Source organism: Malus sylvestris, chromosome 9 (genome assembly GCF_916048215.2).
Source record: "Malus sylvestris chromosome 9, drMalSylv7.2, whole genome shotgun sequence".
Taxonomy (NCBI): domain Eukaryota; kingdom Viridiplantae; phylum Streptophyta; class Magnoliopsida; order Rosales; family Rosaceae; genus Malus; species Malus sylvestris.
The window spans coordinates 15,550,607-15,570,047 of NC_062268.1; the positions used below are offsets into that span (position 1 = coordinate 15,550,607).

Genomic DNA, 19,441 nt, shown 5'->3' on the forward strand with positions numbered 1-19,441 from the left:
AATGTGTTCCACGTGTCTATGCTACGGAGATATGCCTCTGATCCGTCACATGTGATTCATCTGCAGGTATTAGAGATTAATCCAGATTTGACTTATGAGGTTCCAATGATGATTCTTGATTGGAAAGTCAAAGTTCTAAGGAACAAAACCATTCGTATGAGGAAAGTTATCGTTATCGTAATTAAATAGTACTCGTTGTTACGAACTCGTGAGCGCGAGTTAAACCCGAAACGGACTTATAACGAAAAAGTTACGTTTATTTAAAGTGCGTTAACAACGGATAAAATTGTACACACGTGTGTAAATTATCTGGTGTTGGAAACACTGTTTTAGATAGGGTGAGTCAGATTTTATAGATTTCTTGTATTTTTTTAATTGCATGAAATCTAATCCTTTCCCTCTTTAAAATTGGACCTGTGACCAGTTTTCACCCACCAATCAGTCACTTTCCTTAATTCTCTCACCCAATCAAATTTTTTATTCTCCTCAATCAATCAGAAGGTTTTTTTTTTTCTCTTGCTCTATCTCTTCTTCTTCTTCTTCTTCTTCTTCTTCTTCTTCTTATTCTTCTTCTTCTTCTCTTTCTCTCTTTATCCCGAGACCCTCCCCTCTCTGCAACACACATACACCACCACCAAACTTCACAAATCTAGCATAAAATTACCACCACCGTGTTCCTCTCGTTCCCACGAACACATCCGTACCAACCGATCACGAAATGGACAAGTTTTGAGTGTTCAACTCGGAAGATCCTACTCGGGGGTGATTTTCTCCATGATTTTTTGTTCAAGTTGCACATTTTTAGAAGGTTTGGAAGCATCTAGGCAACTCCCCGAGGCCACTAGCCTAGTTTTGAAGTGAAGCCGATGAGGAAAACCATAAGTTTGAAACAACAAAAGTAAGGCCAAGATTCTCGAGTCCATTTTGATCCATGTCCCGTCCATTTTGGACTTTTGGAAGGTACAACCTTATTCTCCTCTTCTTGAGCTTCATTTCCATATAAAGTTTGTCAAAAATGGTTGAGAAATGAAGAAGATATGAAGGTTTGATTTTTTTTTTCCAGAATCCGACCAAATTCTCCAGTTTCCAATGAATCGGACGGCGACAGAGGTCCATTGGAAAAGAAGACAGAATATTCTGTCAGACTTAACAGAATATTCTGACAATGTTAGGGTTAACAAAATATTCCGTCAAATCTGACGGAATATTCCTCTGTCAGTCTATCAAATGTGTCAGGTGCATGGCTCGCGCATGTGGCCTTAACCTAGCGGTGCGTCCGGTTACCGGCCAGTGAGTGGTTGACATGTACGGGTCCGCGTCGTTAAGTAGAATGTTTTCGTATATTTAAACTCTCTGTTTGAGCAAACTATGAGGGTTTTTCCTAGCCTTTTTGTTTATGTCCTTATTAATTAATTAGTTTAGTTATTTCCCACATAGGTGATACTTATCCCGAGGACGTATAAAGACAATCGATGCTAGAAGGCTACGATCCATCGACGTATCAGTGAGTGGGCATTTGTTTTTATATATATGATATATAAAGTTGGGTCAATTACACTTTATCACCTCAAGTTTGAGGTCTATTGCAACATCATACAACGTCTTCAAAACATTTAATTTTCATACATCAAGTACTATTTTATTTCAATATAATACATCTATTACATTTTCCATCCATTGATCTGTTAAGAGCTAACATGGATGCCACATTTTTGCCACGTGGCTGCCAAATTTGTGCCACGTGGCAAATTTTTATTTAAAAAAACTAAATACCCATTTTCTTCCATTGCTTCTGCCATAGGAATCCAACAACCCCTCCCCCTCTAAACTATCCTCCGTCCACCCCACCAAATATCCCTGAAACTCCCATCTTCCTCTCAATCCAGTTCAACGAACTGGCAAGACTGTAAAGAGAAATACAACCCTGCAAACTCACGAAATTGCAGAAAGCAACCCTACTCCACCAGCGGACACCCCTTCCCAAAACCATAACCAAAATTTATAATTTGAGTTGGGGGTCCCTGAATTTGTGCAATGCCAGCCCACATCTTCTTCTCCATTTTTCTTCTCCCTAGCTTCTTCTCCAATAACTCCACAACGTTTGCAAGCTTCCCAATGCGAATTTAAAAAACTCCCGCACCAAAATAAAACCCAGATCTCAAAACCAATAAAATGACCAAATAATTACTAACAAGGAAGGGGAAAACCCTCAACCAATTCGAGCTTTGCACATGATCTTAGGTTTTCGAGCAGCTTCTCCAAATAAACAATTTGAGCTTAGCGACGGTAGGAAAGCCGGATGGCGACCAGACGAGGCTTTTTTTATCTCTCTCGCTCCATCCCTGCTCCCTCTGATTAGATGATGAAGCCGACACCAGTTCCTCATGCTTTTCGATTCTCAAAATCCACAACTCGCCTCCAACTTTGGCCTCGCCGTCGTGCACTGCGTTTCGTCGATCCCCTCTACCCATTCGTTTAAGTGGAACGAGCCGGTGTCGTGCCCAAAGGTCGGCGATGGCCACAAACCACCGTGGACGAAGACTCTAAGCCCTCAATTCCTATCCATTGATACTTCTTCTCCACCGGATTTAGTTTGGCTGCTGGGAGAAAGATCTCCACCAGATCTTCTTCTTCTTTTTTATTTTTTTATTTTATTTCTTTTTTTCCATATTAACATTTAAAATAATTATTTTTATTTTCTTATGTGGCATATTATTGACTGCCACATCATCAAAATAGAGGAACCCACTTGCCACAACATCACTTAACAGTCAAAATTAACGGTTTGACTAACGAATGTACGAAATTGAACAAAAATATAAGTTTGTGTATGAAATTGAAATGTTTTAAAGATGTTGTATCAAGTTGTAATAACATCCAAACTTGAAGGGGTAAAATGTAATTTATCCTATAAAGTTTTATAGTTTCTACAAATGCTTTTGAATTGATTTATGCCTATTATGCTACGATTAAATAATGTTATAAGAAATGTTGTATTGTTGTGAAATGCTAAAATAATATTACGGGATGCGCATGTATGTTTATTATGTTGACTAGAATTATTGAATCGTTATGGCATGCTTGTATTTATGTAGTCTGCTCATCATTGCTGCACCCTGATGTTAGTGCTCGCCTAGGGCCAGGGCCAGTCTTTCACGTGGATGTTCACATCTGCACCGCACGCTCACCTTAGATCCAAGTAGGTGCTAATCATGTCGTACAAGTTGCAATAGGCAAGTCTGACATCTTGTCGTATAGGTTGCAATAGGCAACTCCAGCTCGTATGTGACCACAAATAGCGCCAGTCTTCACATGAATGTAGCACTAAAGCGTATATTATGTTACACCTAGTCCTGTCGTACATATTGCATTAGGCAACTTCGACTTATGTGCTAGCATAGATTGATGAGCATCAGTCCAATCGTACAGGTTGTATTAGGCAACTCCGACTTATGTGCTAGCATAGATCAATGAGCATCTGATTTTATTATGCCACTGTTGGGATATTGTGATTGGCATATTTTTGGAATTATTTTTTATTTGCATTTGATTTCATACTTATACATAGTATGATTTTCTGGAAACTATACATGTTTTAAGGTGAGGGGTTAGTATGTTTAGAAAATAAATGGATTTTATAAACTTTTGTTTTTGCCCACTCACCTTTATGTTTTCCCCCCTCCAGGTCCTAGTTAGCTGATTTACTCTGTGGATTCCGAGGAATATCCGGTGATTCTAACATATCCATAAATAATGTAAGGACTTTTCCCGGTTGTGTATTAAGTACTTAATTAGTTTCAACTGCACTACTTTGTCATTTATGCTCTGAACATTTGTATTCTATGGGTTCTACCTACTATTGCGCACTTACTTTATTAGTTTAAATAAGTTCTAGTTTCGGTTTTAATTTATTCACATATTTACATCACTTACACTTTTGGTTACATCACATTCGGGTGATGCCCAGTATGCCTCGACTCTAGTCGGGGTGTGTCATAGCACTTATTTTTGTGCTTTTGGCTGAAACAATCCACTTTTAATACTTAGTTGCTGAAATTTCAGCAATAAAATGTCAAAGTTGGATCATTTTAGCTAGAATACAATTTCACCGGGTTTGTTTTTTGTTATTTTTTAAATATGGGCCTTGTTTTGACAAAAAAAAATATGGGCTTTGCTTATTGAGACGTATGGCTCCTTCAGGCCCAAAATAAAAAATAAAAATTTGCCACCTGTCCCGTAAAAGTCGTCAATGTGTGCTAAATTACTAAACGATCCACGGTCTTTGAATTAATCTACTAACCGCCAAAGTTCCAAACCACCACCCCACCACGTTCTCTTTCATCACTCACTTTCGAATGTAAAACCAAACGACAACCACCGTGATGTCGTCGCCAGTGCCAGACAATGTCTTCGTCTCCCAACTCTCCCGATTCGTCCTCTCCTGGGACGGCGCCGTTCTGGGCGTCTCCCTAGCTTGCGCTGCCGTGCACTCCGTCCTCAATTTCACCTCCACCTCCTCATCCCTAAGCAAGCTCCGTGATGCCCCCGCCGTCAAAGTCTCCGATCTCCGCTCAATCCTCCCCCTCGATCAATCCGACAAGCTCGTCGTTGTACGCGGCACCGTCGAAGCCAAGTCCGCCGTCGACGGCACGTGGACGGGCCTCCAGTCCGGCGTACTCGTCTCTAAAGAAACAAATCACAGAGCCGTCATCGTTGACAGTACCAAAACGGTACGTTTGCTTTCTTTCATGGCTCAGAAAATTCAGTTTCTGTTATTTCTTGCGGTGTGTTTGGATGAAAAATTGAATTCAGAATTGTTTTTGTGCAGTGTATAGTTCAGGAGTGGAAGGGCTTAATCGGATGGTCGTCTGATTTGAGAGCGATAATTTGGAGGTATTGGAGAGAGCACGAATCGAATTTGGTCAGAAAGGTACTCGAATGCCTTAATTTTTCTGTATTTTCTGTGAATTTTGATGGCAATTTAGTTTACTTGAATGCATGAAATTATGAAAAGAAATGGTAATTTTGATTTCATATTTGTGTAGGTTCCTTTCGTTCTTGTTGATGGTGATCAATGGCCGATTCGGGATATTGTGGTTGTGAATGTGGAACGATCAAGGCATCCTTTACCTCTTACGATAGCTTATCATCATTTGCAACCTGTACATGCTTCTCCCTATTCTTTCTTGGAAGCACTTTTTGGCACTAATTACCCTGTGAGTTTTGCAAGTTTTTGCTCTCAATGTGCTTTTTAGTATCTGAGTTATTTGCTTTGGCGTTCTTTAGCTTATCAATTTTTGTTTCCGATTTGAAGGTTGCTTTCCTCAATGTTGAGAAGATTCTTCCGGTGGGAAAGGAGATTAGTGCTGTAGGTCTCTGCAGTTTGAGAAATGGAGTCCTGGAAATCAAGTCCTGCAAGGATCTTCCCTATTTTCTGTAAGTGGGTTTATTCTTCAACATGTTCTTTTCTTTTTTCGGGGTTAATATGTGTAGGATTTGTGATGAGGATGATTGACGTCAACATTGCTACCATTCCAGTTTAATGGTTGTTGAATAATATGATATACTAGCTATGATATTAGATACTTAGATTCCGTAACTAGTCAGTGGTAACTTAATTTGAACAGTCTGGTATAATCTTCTCTCTCTCAGGAGTGTTTCCATCTTTGAAATAGCTAACGCCACTACGAAAAGCTTCTCTCTCTCTCTCAGGATCAGTTGCCACTTTTTTCACGAAGTATGACGTGCATCCTAAGATGGATTAGATTAACAATAATTATTGTTTTATTGGGTAAGTAAAGGAAGATTTTGATTCTGCCAATGTGTGAGGATGAAGAGAAGGCACAGCAAGGGGGTGATACAGAGAAGAGAAAGAAATAGAAAGAAAAGCGTAAAAGCTTCCAGTAACTTCTTGTTTATTCTATCATAATGTATCCGTTTAGCAGTGCTCTCATCCGTTATAAAATCTGGTTCCGGAACTAAGTTTCAGTCTTGTCATCTAGAGGAGAGAAATATTATAGCTTTTTATAAACTTTATTAGTTTGTTTTGAAGATTCCAGGTTTTTTTTGTTGATAATATGTGGCCGTAGGAAGGTCCATTTCGTCCGAGGGCCCTATCTTATCTATACTTCTTTTTTTTTAATTTTCAGTCAGAAGCGTATTTATACTGTATTTTATCTGATATTGTATCTTTTGAAGCTCTGAGATGTCTAAGGACGAGATGGTTGCAGATCTTGCATCACGTGCAAGAATGCTGTTCTGGGTTGGGATTGTTCTTGGTTCAATGTCAATTGGAGTCCTTGGCTATGCTGTTGTGAGGTAAATATTTTCCTTGAAATGTTAAATTCCTTTACCCTATTCTGCTTGCATCTTCCTGTTCAATCTTGATAGCTAGTAAATGTCTCTAGGGTGGTAACAAGGAGAAAATTTTGCAACGTTACTGAATTTCCTCGGGTGCCATTTAACCATGTTGACTTCTGAATGTTCAGTTTCTTTTAATATCTCTCTCGTATGTCTTGCATGGCTAGAGATATCCTTTAAATGGTGTTTAACTTAACTTTCATTGTCAAGGAGCGGTGGAGAAAGGAAATTATGTTCAGTGAAATACAGGAATGCACGACATGCATCATGAATAATTTTTTATTTTTTCTTTCAAGATTTGATATTACAACTTCAGTAATTACAAAACTGTCGCGTACTTGATGTTTGAATTTAAGAGACGAAATGGAAATGGTTAACCAATGATGATCACAGCGATCTGAAATGAGTTTCAAGAAACTGATTTACAAATTGTTTCAGGAATTGGAATAGATGGAAAGTGGAGAGGCAACAACGGCAGTTACAGCAATCAAGCCGGGATGCTGACAGCAATGCGGAAGCTCAAATTGAAGACGAGGATGCAGGAGATGTTCCAGAGGGGCAGTTTTGTGTCATATGTCTGACGAGGAGAAGGCGGTCAGCATTCATTCCTTGCGGCCATCGAGTTTGTTGCCACCCCTGCGGCATATCAATCGAACGGGACATAGCACCGAAGTGTCCTGTTTGTCGGCAGGAGATCCGCACTTCACTGCGAATATATGATTCTTAACATGTCTAGTATTTAGGAGAAACTGTGGCATGTTCGGTGTATATAAAAGTTGGAAGTAGATTCATCTCGCATGTACTTGTGAAGCCTTGTGCGAAGCGTAAGCCAATTTCGTTATTGGTAATTTCGGGCCACATAGCAAACATCATTTTCTTGAGGGTTGCAGTACTTGACACGAACGCAAATGCAACACGATTCACAAAATGTGAATAGTAATAGGTCGGGTTGGTGTCATGTCACTCGTAACTAGATTGTGAGCGGGGGAGAGTTTGACTTTGGAACATGAAGAAAACTTATCCCATCCAATCCTCTATATCAATCAACTGCGTTTGTAACCGGTTTGGTAAAAGTGAAATTTACTTACATTGGTGTTGCAAAATTAACCGCCAAATTCCAAACCACCCTACACGCATCACCCACATATCCGAGTGTAAGAAACCAAACGACAACTACCACAATGTCGTCGGACAGCAATGCCATCATCTCCCTACTCTCGCAACTCGTCCTCTCCTGGGACGGCGCCGTTTTGGGCGTCGCCCTCGCTTGCGCCGCCATGCGCTCCGTCCTCAACTTCACCGCCTCCTCCTCAGCTCTAAGAAATCTCCGTCAGGCGCCAGCCGTCAAAGTCTCCGATCTCCGCTCAATCCTCCCCCTTGATCACTCGGACAAGCTCGTCGTTGTACGCGGCACCGTCGAAGCGAAGTCCCTCGTCGACGGCACATGGACGGCCTTCAAGTCCGGCGTACTCGTCTCCAAAGATAGAAATGACAGAGCCGTCATCCTTCAGAGTACTAAGACGGTGCGTCTTTCTTTCTTGGCTCAGAAAATTCAATTTCCGTGATTTCTTGTGGTGTGTTTGGATGAAAATTTGAATTCCAAATTTGTTCTCCCAGTATATAATTCACAAGTGGAAGGGTTTTATTGGATTCTTTAATTTGAGATCGATAGTATGGAGGTATTGGAGACACTGGAAAGACTCGGAAGAACACGAATCGAATTTGGTTAGAAAGGTACTCGATTGCCTTAATTTTTCAGTATTTCTGTGAATTTTGACGATGATCAAGCTTATTTTGCGTTAAACTATGAAAAGAAATGGTAATTTTGTTTTACATTTATGTAGGTTCCTTTCGTTCTTGTTGATGGTGATCAATGGCCGATTCGGGATATGGTGGTTGTGAATGTGGATGGATCAAGCCATCCCATACCTCTTACGATAGCTTATCATCATTTACAACCTGTAAATCCTTCTCCATTTTCATTCTTGAAGGCACTTTTCGGCACTAACTACCCTGTGAGTTTTGCTAGCTTTCGCTCTCATTGTGCTATTTGCTTTGGCGTTCTTTATCTTATCGTTTTTCTTTCCGAATTTGAAGATTGGTGTCCTCACTGTTGACAAGATTCTTCCGGTGGGAAAGGAGATTAGTGCTGTGGGTCTTTGCAGTTTGAAAAATGGAGTCTCGGAAATCAAGTTCTGCAACGATCTTCCCTATTTTCTGTAAGTGGGTTTGTTCTCCATCATGTTCTCTTCAGTATTGTGGTCGGGTATGAAGAAATCATTATTTTTAATCTGCCAAACACTTTCTGGTGTTGTGTCTAGGACTCTCCTTTTTCGGGGTTATCTGTCTTGGATTTGTTAAATGGTTGATTGCTTCAATGCTGCTACCCTTCCATTTTAATGGTTGTCAAACTGTATGGTTTACTAGCAATCAATCCTAGTGTTTTCATCTTTGAAATATCTAACGCCACGCTAGCAATCCTCCTAGCACTACAAAGCTTGGTCTTAATGCTCCTATTACTGCTTTGCAATATATACGGTCAGGATCAGGGACACTTTTTACACAAAGTACGACACAGCTAGTGAGAAGTTTTTAATTTTGTTCACACTGAGAAGAGAGAAATTTTCTTTTATAATGTACCCGTGCAGTAGTACTGTCACCCTTTATAGTAGCCGGTGCTGGATTTAAGTTCAATCCTTCTCTTTTCTTTTCCTTTTCTTTCCGTGATTGATAATATGTGGCAGTAGGAAGGTCATTTTACGCTTGAGAGCCCTAAAGATTTTTTTTTTCTGTTTTTAATTTTCTGTCAGAAGCGTATTTATACTGTATATTATCTGATATTGTATCACTTGCAGCTCTGAGATGTCTAAGGATGAGATGGTTGGAGATCTTGCATCAAGCACAAGAATGCTGTTCTGGACCGCATTTGTTCTTGGTTCAATGTCAATTGGAGTCCTTAGCTATGCAGTTGTGAGGTAAAACTTTTCCGTGAGATGTTAAGTTCTTTTACCCTATTCTGCTTGCAAATCTTGATAGTTGTTAAATGTCTCTAGGCTGGTATAACAGGCAGCCTTTTATAGTGCTCTGAATTACCATGATGTGTAATATCCTATTGATCCTTCATCGGGTTGTTAACAGTTTCTTTTAACATTTCTCTCGCATGTCTTGCATGGATAAAGCTGTGCCTCCTTTGAAGGGTTTTTTTATCACAAGCAATATTCTACGCTATTCTAAACTAAGGGGAGGGGGGAAGGCCCTAACCACTAGGAATTTGATAATTTATTTTCTCCACCGGGCCTGGACAATGAAAATGGTTTTTAACTTAACTTTCATCGCCAAGGAGCGGTGGAGAAAAGTCATTAAATTCCTAAATTTCCACTCTCTTGTTTCAGGAATTGGAATAAATGGAAAGTGTGGAGGCAACAAAGGCAGTTACAGCAATCAAGCCAGGCTGCTGACAGCGACGCTGAAGCTCAAATTGAAGAAGAGGATGTTCCAGAGGGACAGTTGTGTGTCATATGTCTAATGAGGAGAAGACGATCAGCATTCATTCCTTGTGGGCATCGAGTCTGTTGCCACCCCTGTAGCATATCAATCGAACGGGACATAGCACCAAAGTGTCCTGTTTGTCGGCAGGAGATCCGCACTTCATTGCGTGTATATGATTCTTAACATGGTATCCTAGTATTAGGAGAAACGATGTGTGGGAATTTTGCTTCTGGGGTCAAGTGGTAAGAGTTGGAAGGATTATAGTTTAGGTATGTTTTGGTGTACGTAAAAGTTGAAGTAGATTCATCTTGTACGTAATTGTGAAGCTTTGTGCTACACGAATGTTTTAATTGGTACTGACTACTCTGAGTAAGAAGCTTTAACCATTGGAAGTGTATAGATAGATGACTCTCCAAGGGGTGTAAGTTTTTACCAAATTACCGTATCAACCAAATTACGACTTAGAATCGTACATTTTTAGTATGATAATTGTATAAATAATATAATTTATTTATTATATTTGTACAATTATATGTATTGTAATTACTATTAGTTAAATTGTACAGAAAAATAAACTTATAAAGATGGACGATGAATATTGATATCATGACACCTTTAGGGCTACTACAAAGTATGGGGGCTAAAGGCATAAAAATTGACAAAATATGGGTGTTACTGGGATAGCAACAATGTGATTTAAATTCGTTTTTGGTGAAAGAATCGAATTTAAGATTTCTTATTTATAAGTGAAGAGGATTACTATGAAACCGTAGTATCAAGTGGTATCGTAAATATATTATTCTGTCAAAATTTCCTAATTAATTAGGACTTCACAATGTCCTTAAATGAGCATAAATTAAAGTTGAACCGCCTCAAATGCGCACCAAAATGGTGAATCGCTAAATCACCCATGTCTCCGATTAAATCTACTAAAAGACCACCACTTCCCGAAAACTCTCACCGTCTCTCCTCCAGCCCGCCACTCCACCAGTCGCGGCGCCAAACCACCACCTTCCCTTCTCACACCGCTTCCCCTCTGATACATGTAGAACCCAAACGACAATCATCGCAATGTCGTTGCACGAGCGAGCCGTAATCAACCTAGTCTCCCAACTCGCCCTCTCCTGCGACGGCGCCGTTTTGGGCGTAGTCCTAGCGTGCGCTGCCGTGCGTACAGTCATCAAGTTCGCCTACACTTCCTCAGCCCTGCGCAAGCTCCGTAACGCTCCCTACGTCAAAGTCTCCGACCTCCGCGCAATCCTCGCCCCCGACGAATCTCAGCCCTCAGATGCAAAGCTCGTCGTCTTACGCGGCACCGTCGAAGCCAAGTCTGCCGTCGACGGCAAGTCGAATAGCCCCAAATCCGGCGTATTCGTCTCTCGGGGAACAAAGAACAGTGCCGTCGTCGTTCAGAGAACTCAAACGGTGATTTTTGATTTCTTTCGTTGCTCAGTAAATTTAATCTTCGTTTTTGTTTGGAGGAAACTGAACTGGAAATTTCAATTTTTGTAAAGTGTGTTTATAAGGATCGGAAGAACTTCATCGGATTTCCGTTTGATTTGAGAAGTTTAATTTTGAAGCCTTGGAGAGAGCAAGAGTCGAAGGATTTAAGAACGGTACTGGAATTGGTTAATTATTTTCAATATTTTCTGTGAATTTCTATGGTTATTTTAAATTTATTTGAATGCATAAAATTTAGAAATTAAAGGGTAAATTTTGATTTATATTGGTGTAGGTTCCTTTTGTTCTTGTTGAAGGTAGTCGAAGGAGGGTTTCGGAATTTGTTGTTGTGAATGTAGATGAATCAAGACATCCCTTACCTCTTACTACAGTTTATCTTAATTTTCATCCTGTTAATGCTTCTCCCTACAAATATAAACTCGTTGATGCACTCTTCCGGCATGAATACCCGGTGAGTTTTGCTAGTTTTGCCTCCCATTGTGTGCTTCTTAGGATCTCAGCTATTTGCTCCAGTGCTCCTTAGCTTCTCCTTTTTATGATGTCGTTTTTCGTTTCTGGTTTGGAAGATTGGTTTTCTCGATGAAGAGAAGATTCTTCCTTTGGGAAAGGAAATTAGCGCTGTCGGTCTCTGCAGTTTAAAAAATGGAGTGCCGGATATCAAGTCGTGCAAAGATCTTCCCTATTTTCTGTAAGTGAGCTTGTTCTTGAACATGGCCTCTTTAATCTCTATATTTCAGTATTGCCGTCGGATATGAAAAGTTTATTAATTACTCTGGAAAATGCCTTCTCTATCCTGTTAATGGTTGTCAAATAGTATGGTATATTAGCTAGGACATCAGTAACTTGTAGTTTATTCTATCATAATATACCTGTGCAGCAGTGCTCTCATCCGTTGGATTTATTTTGTGGCTAAAACCTTGAACTCGGATTTAAGTTTCAGTTCGGTCATCCAGGGGACAAATATTCTGTTGTCAAATAATATATATTGCTTTACCTTCTTTATTTTTGTGTTGAAGATTCCAATTCTCTGCTGTTCTTTTTTGTTATACGTCACTGTTTGATAGTATGTTGCTGTAAGAACGTGAGTTTATTTATTGCTCGACTTCCCTGAATGATCTTGTGTCTTTTACAGCTCTGAGATGTCTAAGGATGAGATGGTTGTGGAACTTACTTCACGCACAAGAGTGCTATTCTGGAGTGGGATTGTTCTTGTTTCAATGTCAATTGGAATCCTTGGCTATGCTGTTTCGAGGTGCACATTTCTTTCCAAATGTGACATTCTTTCACTCCATTCTACTTGCGAGTTCTTGTTCAATATCGATAGGGCTATTTGATGTTTCTAGGCCGATGTAAAGGACAACTTTTTACAGTCCACGGACATGAGTTGTAGATCTCTCATACTCACCCACTATAATTTAAGAGATGAAATTGAAATGGTTAAACACTGATGATCACATTGATCGGAAATGTGAGTTTCGTTAAACTGATTTACATGTATTATTTCAGGAATTGGGATAAATTGAAAGCGTGGAAGCAAGGAAGGCAGTCACAGCAATCAATCCCTGCTGCTGACGGCAATACTGAAACTCAAATTGAAGAAGAGGAGGAAGTAGGAGAGGTTCCAGATGGACAGTTGTGTGTTATATGTCTGATGAGGAGAAGGCGATCGGCATTCATTCCTTGCGGGCATCGTGTTTGCTGCCACCCGTGTAGCATATCAATCCAACGGAATGTAACACCATGCTGTCCTGTTTGCCGGCAGGATATCCGCGCTTCAGTGCGAATATATGATTCTTAACGTCGGTATTCTAGTATTAGGAGAAACTATGTGAGGGACTGTTCCTGTCGGGTTAGGCATGTTTTGTGTATTTAACAAAGATACTAATTTATGTATTTTGTAGTTTTGAAAAGGAAAATTACACTAATTTCTGAAAATTGCTAGTTTGTTTTTTTTCTGCTGGATTGAAGACTCTAACCATTGAAATTATGGGAGTCCCACATCCATTGAATTCTGAAAGTCTGGAGAAATGAAGAGAGAGAATAATCCTATTGGGTCTTGAATTATGTTTTGGGCTTAAATTAAGTTAAACATTTTAATCGGGCTATAAATGCACATAAATTGGGTTTCATAATTAAATGTCCAACATAAATAAATAAATATTTATTTAATTTGGTCCGGTTTGATTTCTGAACTAAGAAAACTGAAACCGAACGAGCCATTTTAGTTCGGTTTGGTTTTCTACATTTGGGTTGATTTCGGTTTTCGATTTTTTTTAACCCTTATACGTTATATTCAACTAAGTTTTTTTTGTTACATTGAATTTTTTTTTTATAAAAATTGACATTTTTGAAACTAGAGATTAAAATATAGTTATCAATGATAAATACTTGGATCAGTGTCACTCATAACTCAATTTTGACACATTAAACACGCTCAGCTAATGTGATATACATTTTTACGGGTTAGAACAATAGAATAATTATACTAAATTAATTTTATCTCAACTAAGGATATGTATAGGTGATATGCTTGAGTTTGAAAATTAAAGCAAAAATTAAACCACCTCAGAGCATTTCCAAAAGAGATGTCAAAATGTTTAAATCAGCAGTAACGATAATAAAAGATAGCAATAATGTTTTCCAACCGAAAAACCAAAATTGATGTAACATGACATGAAAAGACATCTCTCCTCGTTGCTGCCAAATTTGATAGCACCTTCAAAAGAAATTTGATTAATTTTTAAATGCTTTTTATTATTTTTTTATTGATTTAAAGCATTGCTTTTTTGTTTCTTCCCATTACCAATGCAATATTTAATACTTTAATACTTTTTAATTCATTTTCTTTTATTCTCCTCCATCCCGCCACTCCACCAGTCGCGGCGCCAAACGACCACCTTCTCTTCTCACACCGCTTCCCCCCTAATACATGTAGAACCCAAACGACAATGCAATGTCGTTGCACGAGCGAGCCGTAATAAACCTATTCTCCCAACTCGCCCTCTCCTACAACGGCGCCGCTTTGGGCGTAGTCCTAGCGTGCGCCGCCGCGCGTACCGTCATCAAGTTCGCCTACACCTCCTCAGCGCTGCTCAAGCTCCGTAACGCTCCCTACGTCAAGGTCTCCGGACTCCGCGCAATCCTCGCCCCTGACGAATCTCAGCCCTCCGATGCAAAGCTCGTCGTCTTACGCGGCACCGTCGAAGCCAAGTCCGCCGTCGTCGGCAAGTGGAATAGCCTCAAATCCGGCGTATTCGTCTCCCGGGGAAACAAAGAACAGTGCCGTCGTCGTTCAAAGAACCAAACCGCGCGTTTTGGTTTCTTTCGTTTCTCAGTAAACTGAATCGGAAATTACAATTTTTGTAAAGTGTGTTTATTAGAGGCACGTATAGTAAGCTTTGTTGGGAATCCCACATCGCTCACGCAAGGGTTCTTTGTGCTGTTTATAAAGCTTGTTGGAGAACCTACCGGTGACACCACTGGACGAGGCGATTGGGTCATATTTCTGTAAAAAGAATTAGACCCAGGAAAGTCCCCGGGCCCCCTATCTGCAGAGATGCAGGCCTGGAAACAGGTACCCTCCGTAGGCTTGGAGTCTTATCGCCCCGTGCGATGGGCTGAGACACGTGTGGAGCCTTTAGGCTTCAAGCCCGGAGTAATCTTGGCCGACTTAACAGTTATTCGCTTGGTCCATTGGACTAACTAAACGGGGCTTACGTTTCAGTGGTGTCATTTTTTTTTATATTATTTTTCGATTGAAAATGATAAAATACACATTGTTTTTTACTTATTCAACATAATAGTGAGAAAGAAAAGAATTGTGTGAGAAATTAAGAGCATATTTGGTACTTTACTTGAATCCAAATTTTTAAACTCAAAAGTAATTTTCAAGTTTTAGGCCTTAAAAACTTATTTGGTAGGACTATTTTCAAAAACTGAATTCAAGACTAACTAAAAAATATAGTCTATTCTCTAAAAACATAAAAAGTCAGTTTTTAGAGATTTTAAATTTAAACTCATTCATTTCTTTCTCCCTTCTCCCCTCTCACTCCAAATCTATCTCTCTTTTATTCTTTCTCTCCTTTTTTTTTTTTCCTATTTCGTCTCTCCTCAAATCCGTTCTCTTCATTCTTTCGGTTATTTCTCACACATCTTCCTCTCTATCTCGTCTGATCTTCTCTTCTTTCTCTTTCCTTCAATCATTTTTTACTTTCTTTCCTTCTCTCTCCTTTCTCTATCTTTCCTGCGACCCCTCTTTTTAGATCTCTTTGTCTAGTTTAAGTCGTAAGATTTAAAATTTTTAAATCACAAACCAATCAAGTTTTTTAATCTTAAAAAAAATTGTTTTCAAAAAATGTTCTTAAGAAATGTTTTGAGAAATGATAAAAATTTTCAAATAGGAAACCAAACAAGCTCTAAAATATGTGGAAATCACTTATTGATTAGTTTGGATGTGTTTTTAAAATGACAGAAAACGTTTTTGGTGAAAATGTTTTCTCTAAAAAGCACATAACTGGTGCTTCTTATAGAAAACGCTTCCAGTGTTTTTGAAACCCAAAAATATTTTTTCTAAAAAGTTTTCAATCGTTTTAAAAGCACATCCAAATAAGCTTATGTTTTATATTTTGCAATTGTTCCCGTAACGTGCAATCCGATTTTCAATCGATTGAATAGCAGGCTTGTAGTTGAATCGAGATTGGCGATTAGTACAAGATTGAAAATCTCTCTCTTAATCATGACTTTTCACCCTTGCACATGACATACATACATAGGTAAAGCTAGAGAAAATTAAACTGGAAACTTTGAGGTGGACCGAAATTGGGTATATTATGGCGAGGAATTGAAAACTATTTCATTTTTAGTTAGTTTGGTAAAGATAAAGGAAAAATATGTGGAAGAAATTAACAATGAAAAAAGATAAAGGGATGGATGAGAAAGAAATGAAGGAGATTAAACGAATTTGGAAGAAAATAGCTTCAAATTAGTTTTCGACTTCATTTTGTGTTTCACTCAACTCATTTCATCCACGTTCATTTCATATTTCTTCCACCATCCTCGTATACTACTTGAACCCAAAATAAGAATGAAAAAAAGTTCAGAATTTGTGGACCACTCCACAGATGGAGAAGTTAAAGGAGAAGGAGAAATCAAGTAGATATAAAGCTAGAACACTAAACTGCAAACCCAATCTTAAATTTGAAAAATAATAAATACACTCGTATCTAATTATGTCGGTTGTTTTCATTTAATTAAATACGATAATCAGGAATAAAAACCGTAAAGTTCAAAATAAAAATAAAAATATAACCACCTATTTTAATTGTTGCCTTCTCTCTCATGAGGCTTCCACAATGAACAAAAAGAAACAGGCTGCCCCTTCCACCACAACCCTACACACCCATCCTTCTCATCCACTTTCATCTCCCAATTACTATCATACTTCCTCAGCAAGGCTCTTCCTCCATCAATGGCATCCTCCCCAAACACCTCCCCCACAAACCCTACCCTTCTCATCCTCTCACCCCACTTCTCCTTCCCCTCATTCATCTCCCCCCGGTTCGTCAGTGCCTTCGCTGCCTCCCCTTCCATCACCCTCCTCTCCTCGCTCTCCCGCCCTTTGAACGCCGCGCTGGTCGAGTCCAAGAACCTCCACAAGTACTCCACCTGCCTCGAAAACCCCGTCGCAAAATCCCCGCAGTTGTTGCAGCTGCACTCCATGTTGTTCTCGCTTAGGATCACCCCCTTTGGCTCCATGCTCCTCAGGGACTTCAAGAACTCGGTTCTCTCATCCGGGGCGTTGTGGTTCAGTTGGTGTAGCCTGAATTGCACGCAAACGATCAGTGTTTCGTCATTGGAGGCATCGATCAGTTGAGCATTCAGAGTTTTCAATGGCTGATCGTCGAGGCGCTTAATTTGCAAATTGATGTTCATGTACTTGGCGAAACTGAGGAGTCTATTGGAGAAATTTTCACCGGGAGGACCTACTGCAAATGGGATCCCTCTGTTTTGGTTGTTTTCAGCGCCGGCAATAACTGTGATCTTGACCAATGGCGGAGGGCCGCCTGGCCGGTGAGTCAGGGCCTCGAGCAGAGTAGGCCATTGCATACCATGAGACACACCGACATCGACAATGTGAAGGGTTCGAGTTCGATCAAATTCTTCCGCAATAAGTTGGAGAATTGAAGAGTTCGCAATGTTATTTGGAAATGCAAACCATGGACTCACCTCATAGAATTTCATCAGAGATTTTTGGAAAAATCTTGGTTCTGTGGAAGTGAAAGTAACCGGCGCCGCTGAGGCAGAGCCGTTAGGGGCAGAGGAGGAGGAGGAGGACAGGTGCTGATTCAGCGCATGGAGCCCGTGAGCTGCCAAGCGGTGGTTGGCGTCGCCGGTGACTGAGGCAAGCTCGTGGAGAACGAAGAGGAGGTGCTGGACACGTGTCGAATTCCCACCTGTGATGGCTGAGGCACAAGGGTTTAGCAACTGCTCTGCCCACCTCCCTTCCTTGCTATTACCGTTATTACAGTTATTCCCCGTACCCTTGGCTGTCCCTTTTTTGTTCCCATTTGATTTCTTAACTGGCACCACTACTACCTCTTCACCTGATTGGTTCCCCGGGACGGCAGGATTGATCGGACGGCCGTGGTGGTTCTTCCGATCAATGTGTTGCTCTTCCGGGGACGCCTTTCGCTTCTTAGATGAATCGGTAGGTGACGGATGATTCAAATTGGCGGGATTTGGGGGCCCTGTGGTGGTTGTTGGGATTGAAATGCCAGTTGGGTTGTTGAGACAAGTAGGATTGGTGGTGGGATGAACAAGATCATGGCTCTCATCCCACCATTGAAGTCCTCCATCGATGTCATTTGAATGGTAAGGATCATCCCAGAAAGATGGGAAGAAAGTGACTGAATCTTCAAGCCAATCCAAGATATGATCTGAGGTGGAGTTTGGCTCTGGTTGTTCAGTGGTCATTGTGCTTGAGAATTTCAGAAAGGGAAGAGGAAGTGAAGATGATGAAGAGAGAAAAGGGGTTTCTTAAGGTAGGTGACAAATTTTTTTTTTTTGTTTTTGTCAAAAGGTGACAAAGTTTGATCATTGACCAAAATGGATGGAGGTATTTTATGGGATACCCTCCAAGTTCTGAATGATTTTCAAAGTGATTCACAAAGTTTCAATTTTTCCGTATTGCACCATAATGTTTTGAAGTAATATCAATTTATGCTTTTGATGTAATTGATTATTTGATATTTCATTAAATTGATGTTACGGTGAGAGTGGAATCACGAGTATGAGCTGATGTGACTCACATTTGTACCACATTGATAGAAGAAAAAAACACCTAAAAATCCTAAAAAACTCGACATAGAGCTGCGTCTTCTCTTAAATCGATGCTTTGTTTTTCAAAATGACAATCAATCGGATCAAATCGTGCAAGGTATGTCACATCTCATATTCGGACTCCACATATGGCGCCTTGTCAATTTAATGAAGGGTTAGATGTTCAAATAGACGAAATATTTGAATTAATACAATTTCAAAACTTCAGGGTGCAATGCAAGAAATTTAAACTTGATGACACATTTAAAAAAAAAAATTATAGGATCAAACGTTAAATGTGTTAAATGTTAAATTAATGGATTAAGGCAATGGGGGTGCATGAATGAGACAAGGGAAGGCATATTGTAATGTGGGGTGTGCTGTTAATTTGGACGATGTGATGTTTCATTAGGGATAATCAACTCTAATTAAGTAATTAACCCTTGTGTGTCTTGAAAGGTTAACTTATTCCTTGGCATGTCATGCCAATTGAGATCCACTAATTACGATTAGATATAGAGATGAAGCTGCTGTGAAAATGTGATTAGCGTTGAATTTAAATAGTCTGCAGACGGCCGATACTGGTTCAAAAGAATTAAAAATTGTAAACACTTTGTTTGCTACTGGTTTGTGTTTTTGGAAAGACTCTTAAACATGTTTGGTTTTGAAGGTGGACCTTTTCTATTTCATTTGTCAATATTTATGTTCTTCTCTTTGCCCCTTAATGTTTTAATTAAATCTAATGGTGATGTTGTGTGGTATTTCTTCTTGACACAAGAGGACCAATTAGCTAGAGAGTTTGAGTGGCTGTGCC

General features: G+C 39.7%; 4 protein-coding genes across 4 annotated transcripts; 3 read left to right on the forward strand and 1 right to left on the reverse strand.

The window, feature by feature from the left end:
• The first annotated feature begins 4,312 nt into the window (after positions 1 to 4,312).
• LOC126582336 (E3 ubiquitin-protein ligase SPL2-like) lies at positions 4,313 to 7,208 on the forward strand. Its single transcript, XM_050246459.1, has 6 exons — positions 4,313 to 4,730; positions 4,829 to 4,930; positions 5,046 to 5,216; positions 5,315 to 5,436; positions 6,199 to 6,318; positions 6,799 to 7,208. Exons 1-6 carry the CDS (start codon positions 4,383 to 4,385, stop codon positions 7,085 to 7,087), a joined length of 1,152 nt encoding a protein of 383 aa, XP_050102416.1. The 5' UTR covers positions 4,313 to 4,382; the 3' UTR covers positions 7,088 to 7,208.
• Positions 7,209 to 7,351: 143 nt separating this feature from the next.
• On the forward strand, positions 7,352 to 10,286 carry LOC126582337 (E3 ubiquitin-protein ligase SPL2-like). Its single transcript, XM_050246460.1, has 6 exons — positions 7,352 to 7,883; positions 7,978 to 8,094; positions 8,205 to 8,375; positions 8,458 to 8,579; positions 9,216 to 9,335; positions 9,753 to 10,286. The coding sequence occupies exons 1-6, from the start codon at positions 7,542 to 7,544 to the stop codon at positions 10,030 to 10,032; spliced, it is 1,152 nt and encodes a 383-aa protein (XP_050102417.1). The 5' UTR covers positions 7,352 to 7,541; the 3' UTR covers positions 10,033 to 10,286.
• A 430-nt stretch (positions 10,287 to 10,716) lies between these two features.
• On the forward strand, positions 10,717 to 13,245 carry LOC126582335 (E3 ubiquitin-protein ligase SPL2-like). Its single transcript, XM_050246458.1, has 6 exons — positions 10,717 to 11,274; positions 11,364 to 11,465; positions 11,585 to 11,761; positions 11,877 to 11,998; positions 12,443 to 12,562; positions 12,817 to 13,245. Exons 1-6 carry the CDS (start codon positions 10,921 to 10,923, stop codon positions 13,106 to 13,108), a joined length of 1,167 nt encoding a protein of 388 aa, XP_050102415.1. The 5' UTR covers positions 10,717 to 10,920; the 3' UTR covers positions 13,109 to 13,245.
• A 3,217-nt stretch (positions 13,246 to 16,462) lies between these two features.
• Positions 16,463 to 18,519, reverse strand: LOC126634213 (protein NODULATION SIGNALING PATHWAY 1). The gene has a single exon (XM_050304706.1). It carries the CDS (start codon positions 18,280 to 18,282, stop codon positions 16,627 to 16,629), a length of 1,656 nt encoding a protein of 551 aa, XP_050160663.1. The 5' UTR covers positions 18,283 to 18,519; the 3' UTR covers positions 16,463 to 16,626.
• Positions 18,520 to 19,441: the final 922 nt, after the last annotated feature.

Excerpts from the sequence above, each read along its gene's own strand:
- LOC126582335 (XM_050246458.1), top strand. The coding sequence starts at position 10,921 with ATGTCGTTGCACGAGCGAGCCGTAATCAACCTAGTCTCCCAACTCGCC. Across the intron at positions 11,762-11,876 it reads TCTTCCGGCATGAATACCCG|ATTGGTTTTCTCGATGAAGA; the intron begins GTGAGTTTTGCT and ends CTGGTTTGGAAG. Across the intron at positions 12,563-12,816 it reads CTTGGCTATGCTGTTTCGAG|GAATTGGGATAAATTGAAAG; the intron begins GTGCACATTTCT and ends GTATTATTTCAG.
- LOC126582337 (XM_050246460.1), top strand. The coding sequence starts at position 7,542 with ATGTCGTCGGACAGCAATGCCATCATCTCCCTACTCTCGCAACTCGTC. Across the intron at positions 8,095-8,204 it reads AATCGAATTTGGTTAGAAAG|GTTCCTTTCGTTCTTGTTGA; the intron begins GTACTCGATTGC and ends ACATTTATGTAG. Across the intron at positions 8,376-8,457 it reads TTTTCGGCACTAACTACCCT|ATTGGTGTCCTCACTGTTGA; the intron begins GTGAGTTTTGCT and ends CCGAATTTGAAG.
- LOC126582336 (XM_050246459.1), top strand. The coding sequence starts at position 4,383 with ATGTCGTCGCCAGTGCCAGACAATGTCTTCGTCTCCCAACTCTCCCGA. Across the intron at positions 4,931-5,045 it reads AATCGAATTTGGTCAGAAAG|GTTCCTTTCGTTCTTGTTGA; the intron begins GTACTCGAATGC and ends ATATTTGTGTAG. Across the intron at positions 5,217-5,314 it reads TTTTTGGCACTAATTACCCT|GTTGCTTTCCTCAATGTTGA; the intron begins GTGAGTTTTGCA and ends TCCGATTTGAAG.
- LOC126634213 (XM_050304706.1), bottom strand. The coding sequence starts at position 18,282 with ATGACCACTGAACAACCAGAGCCAAACTCCACCTCAGATCATATCTTG.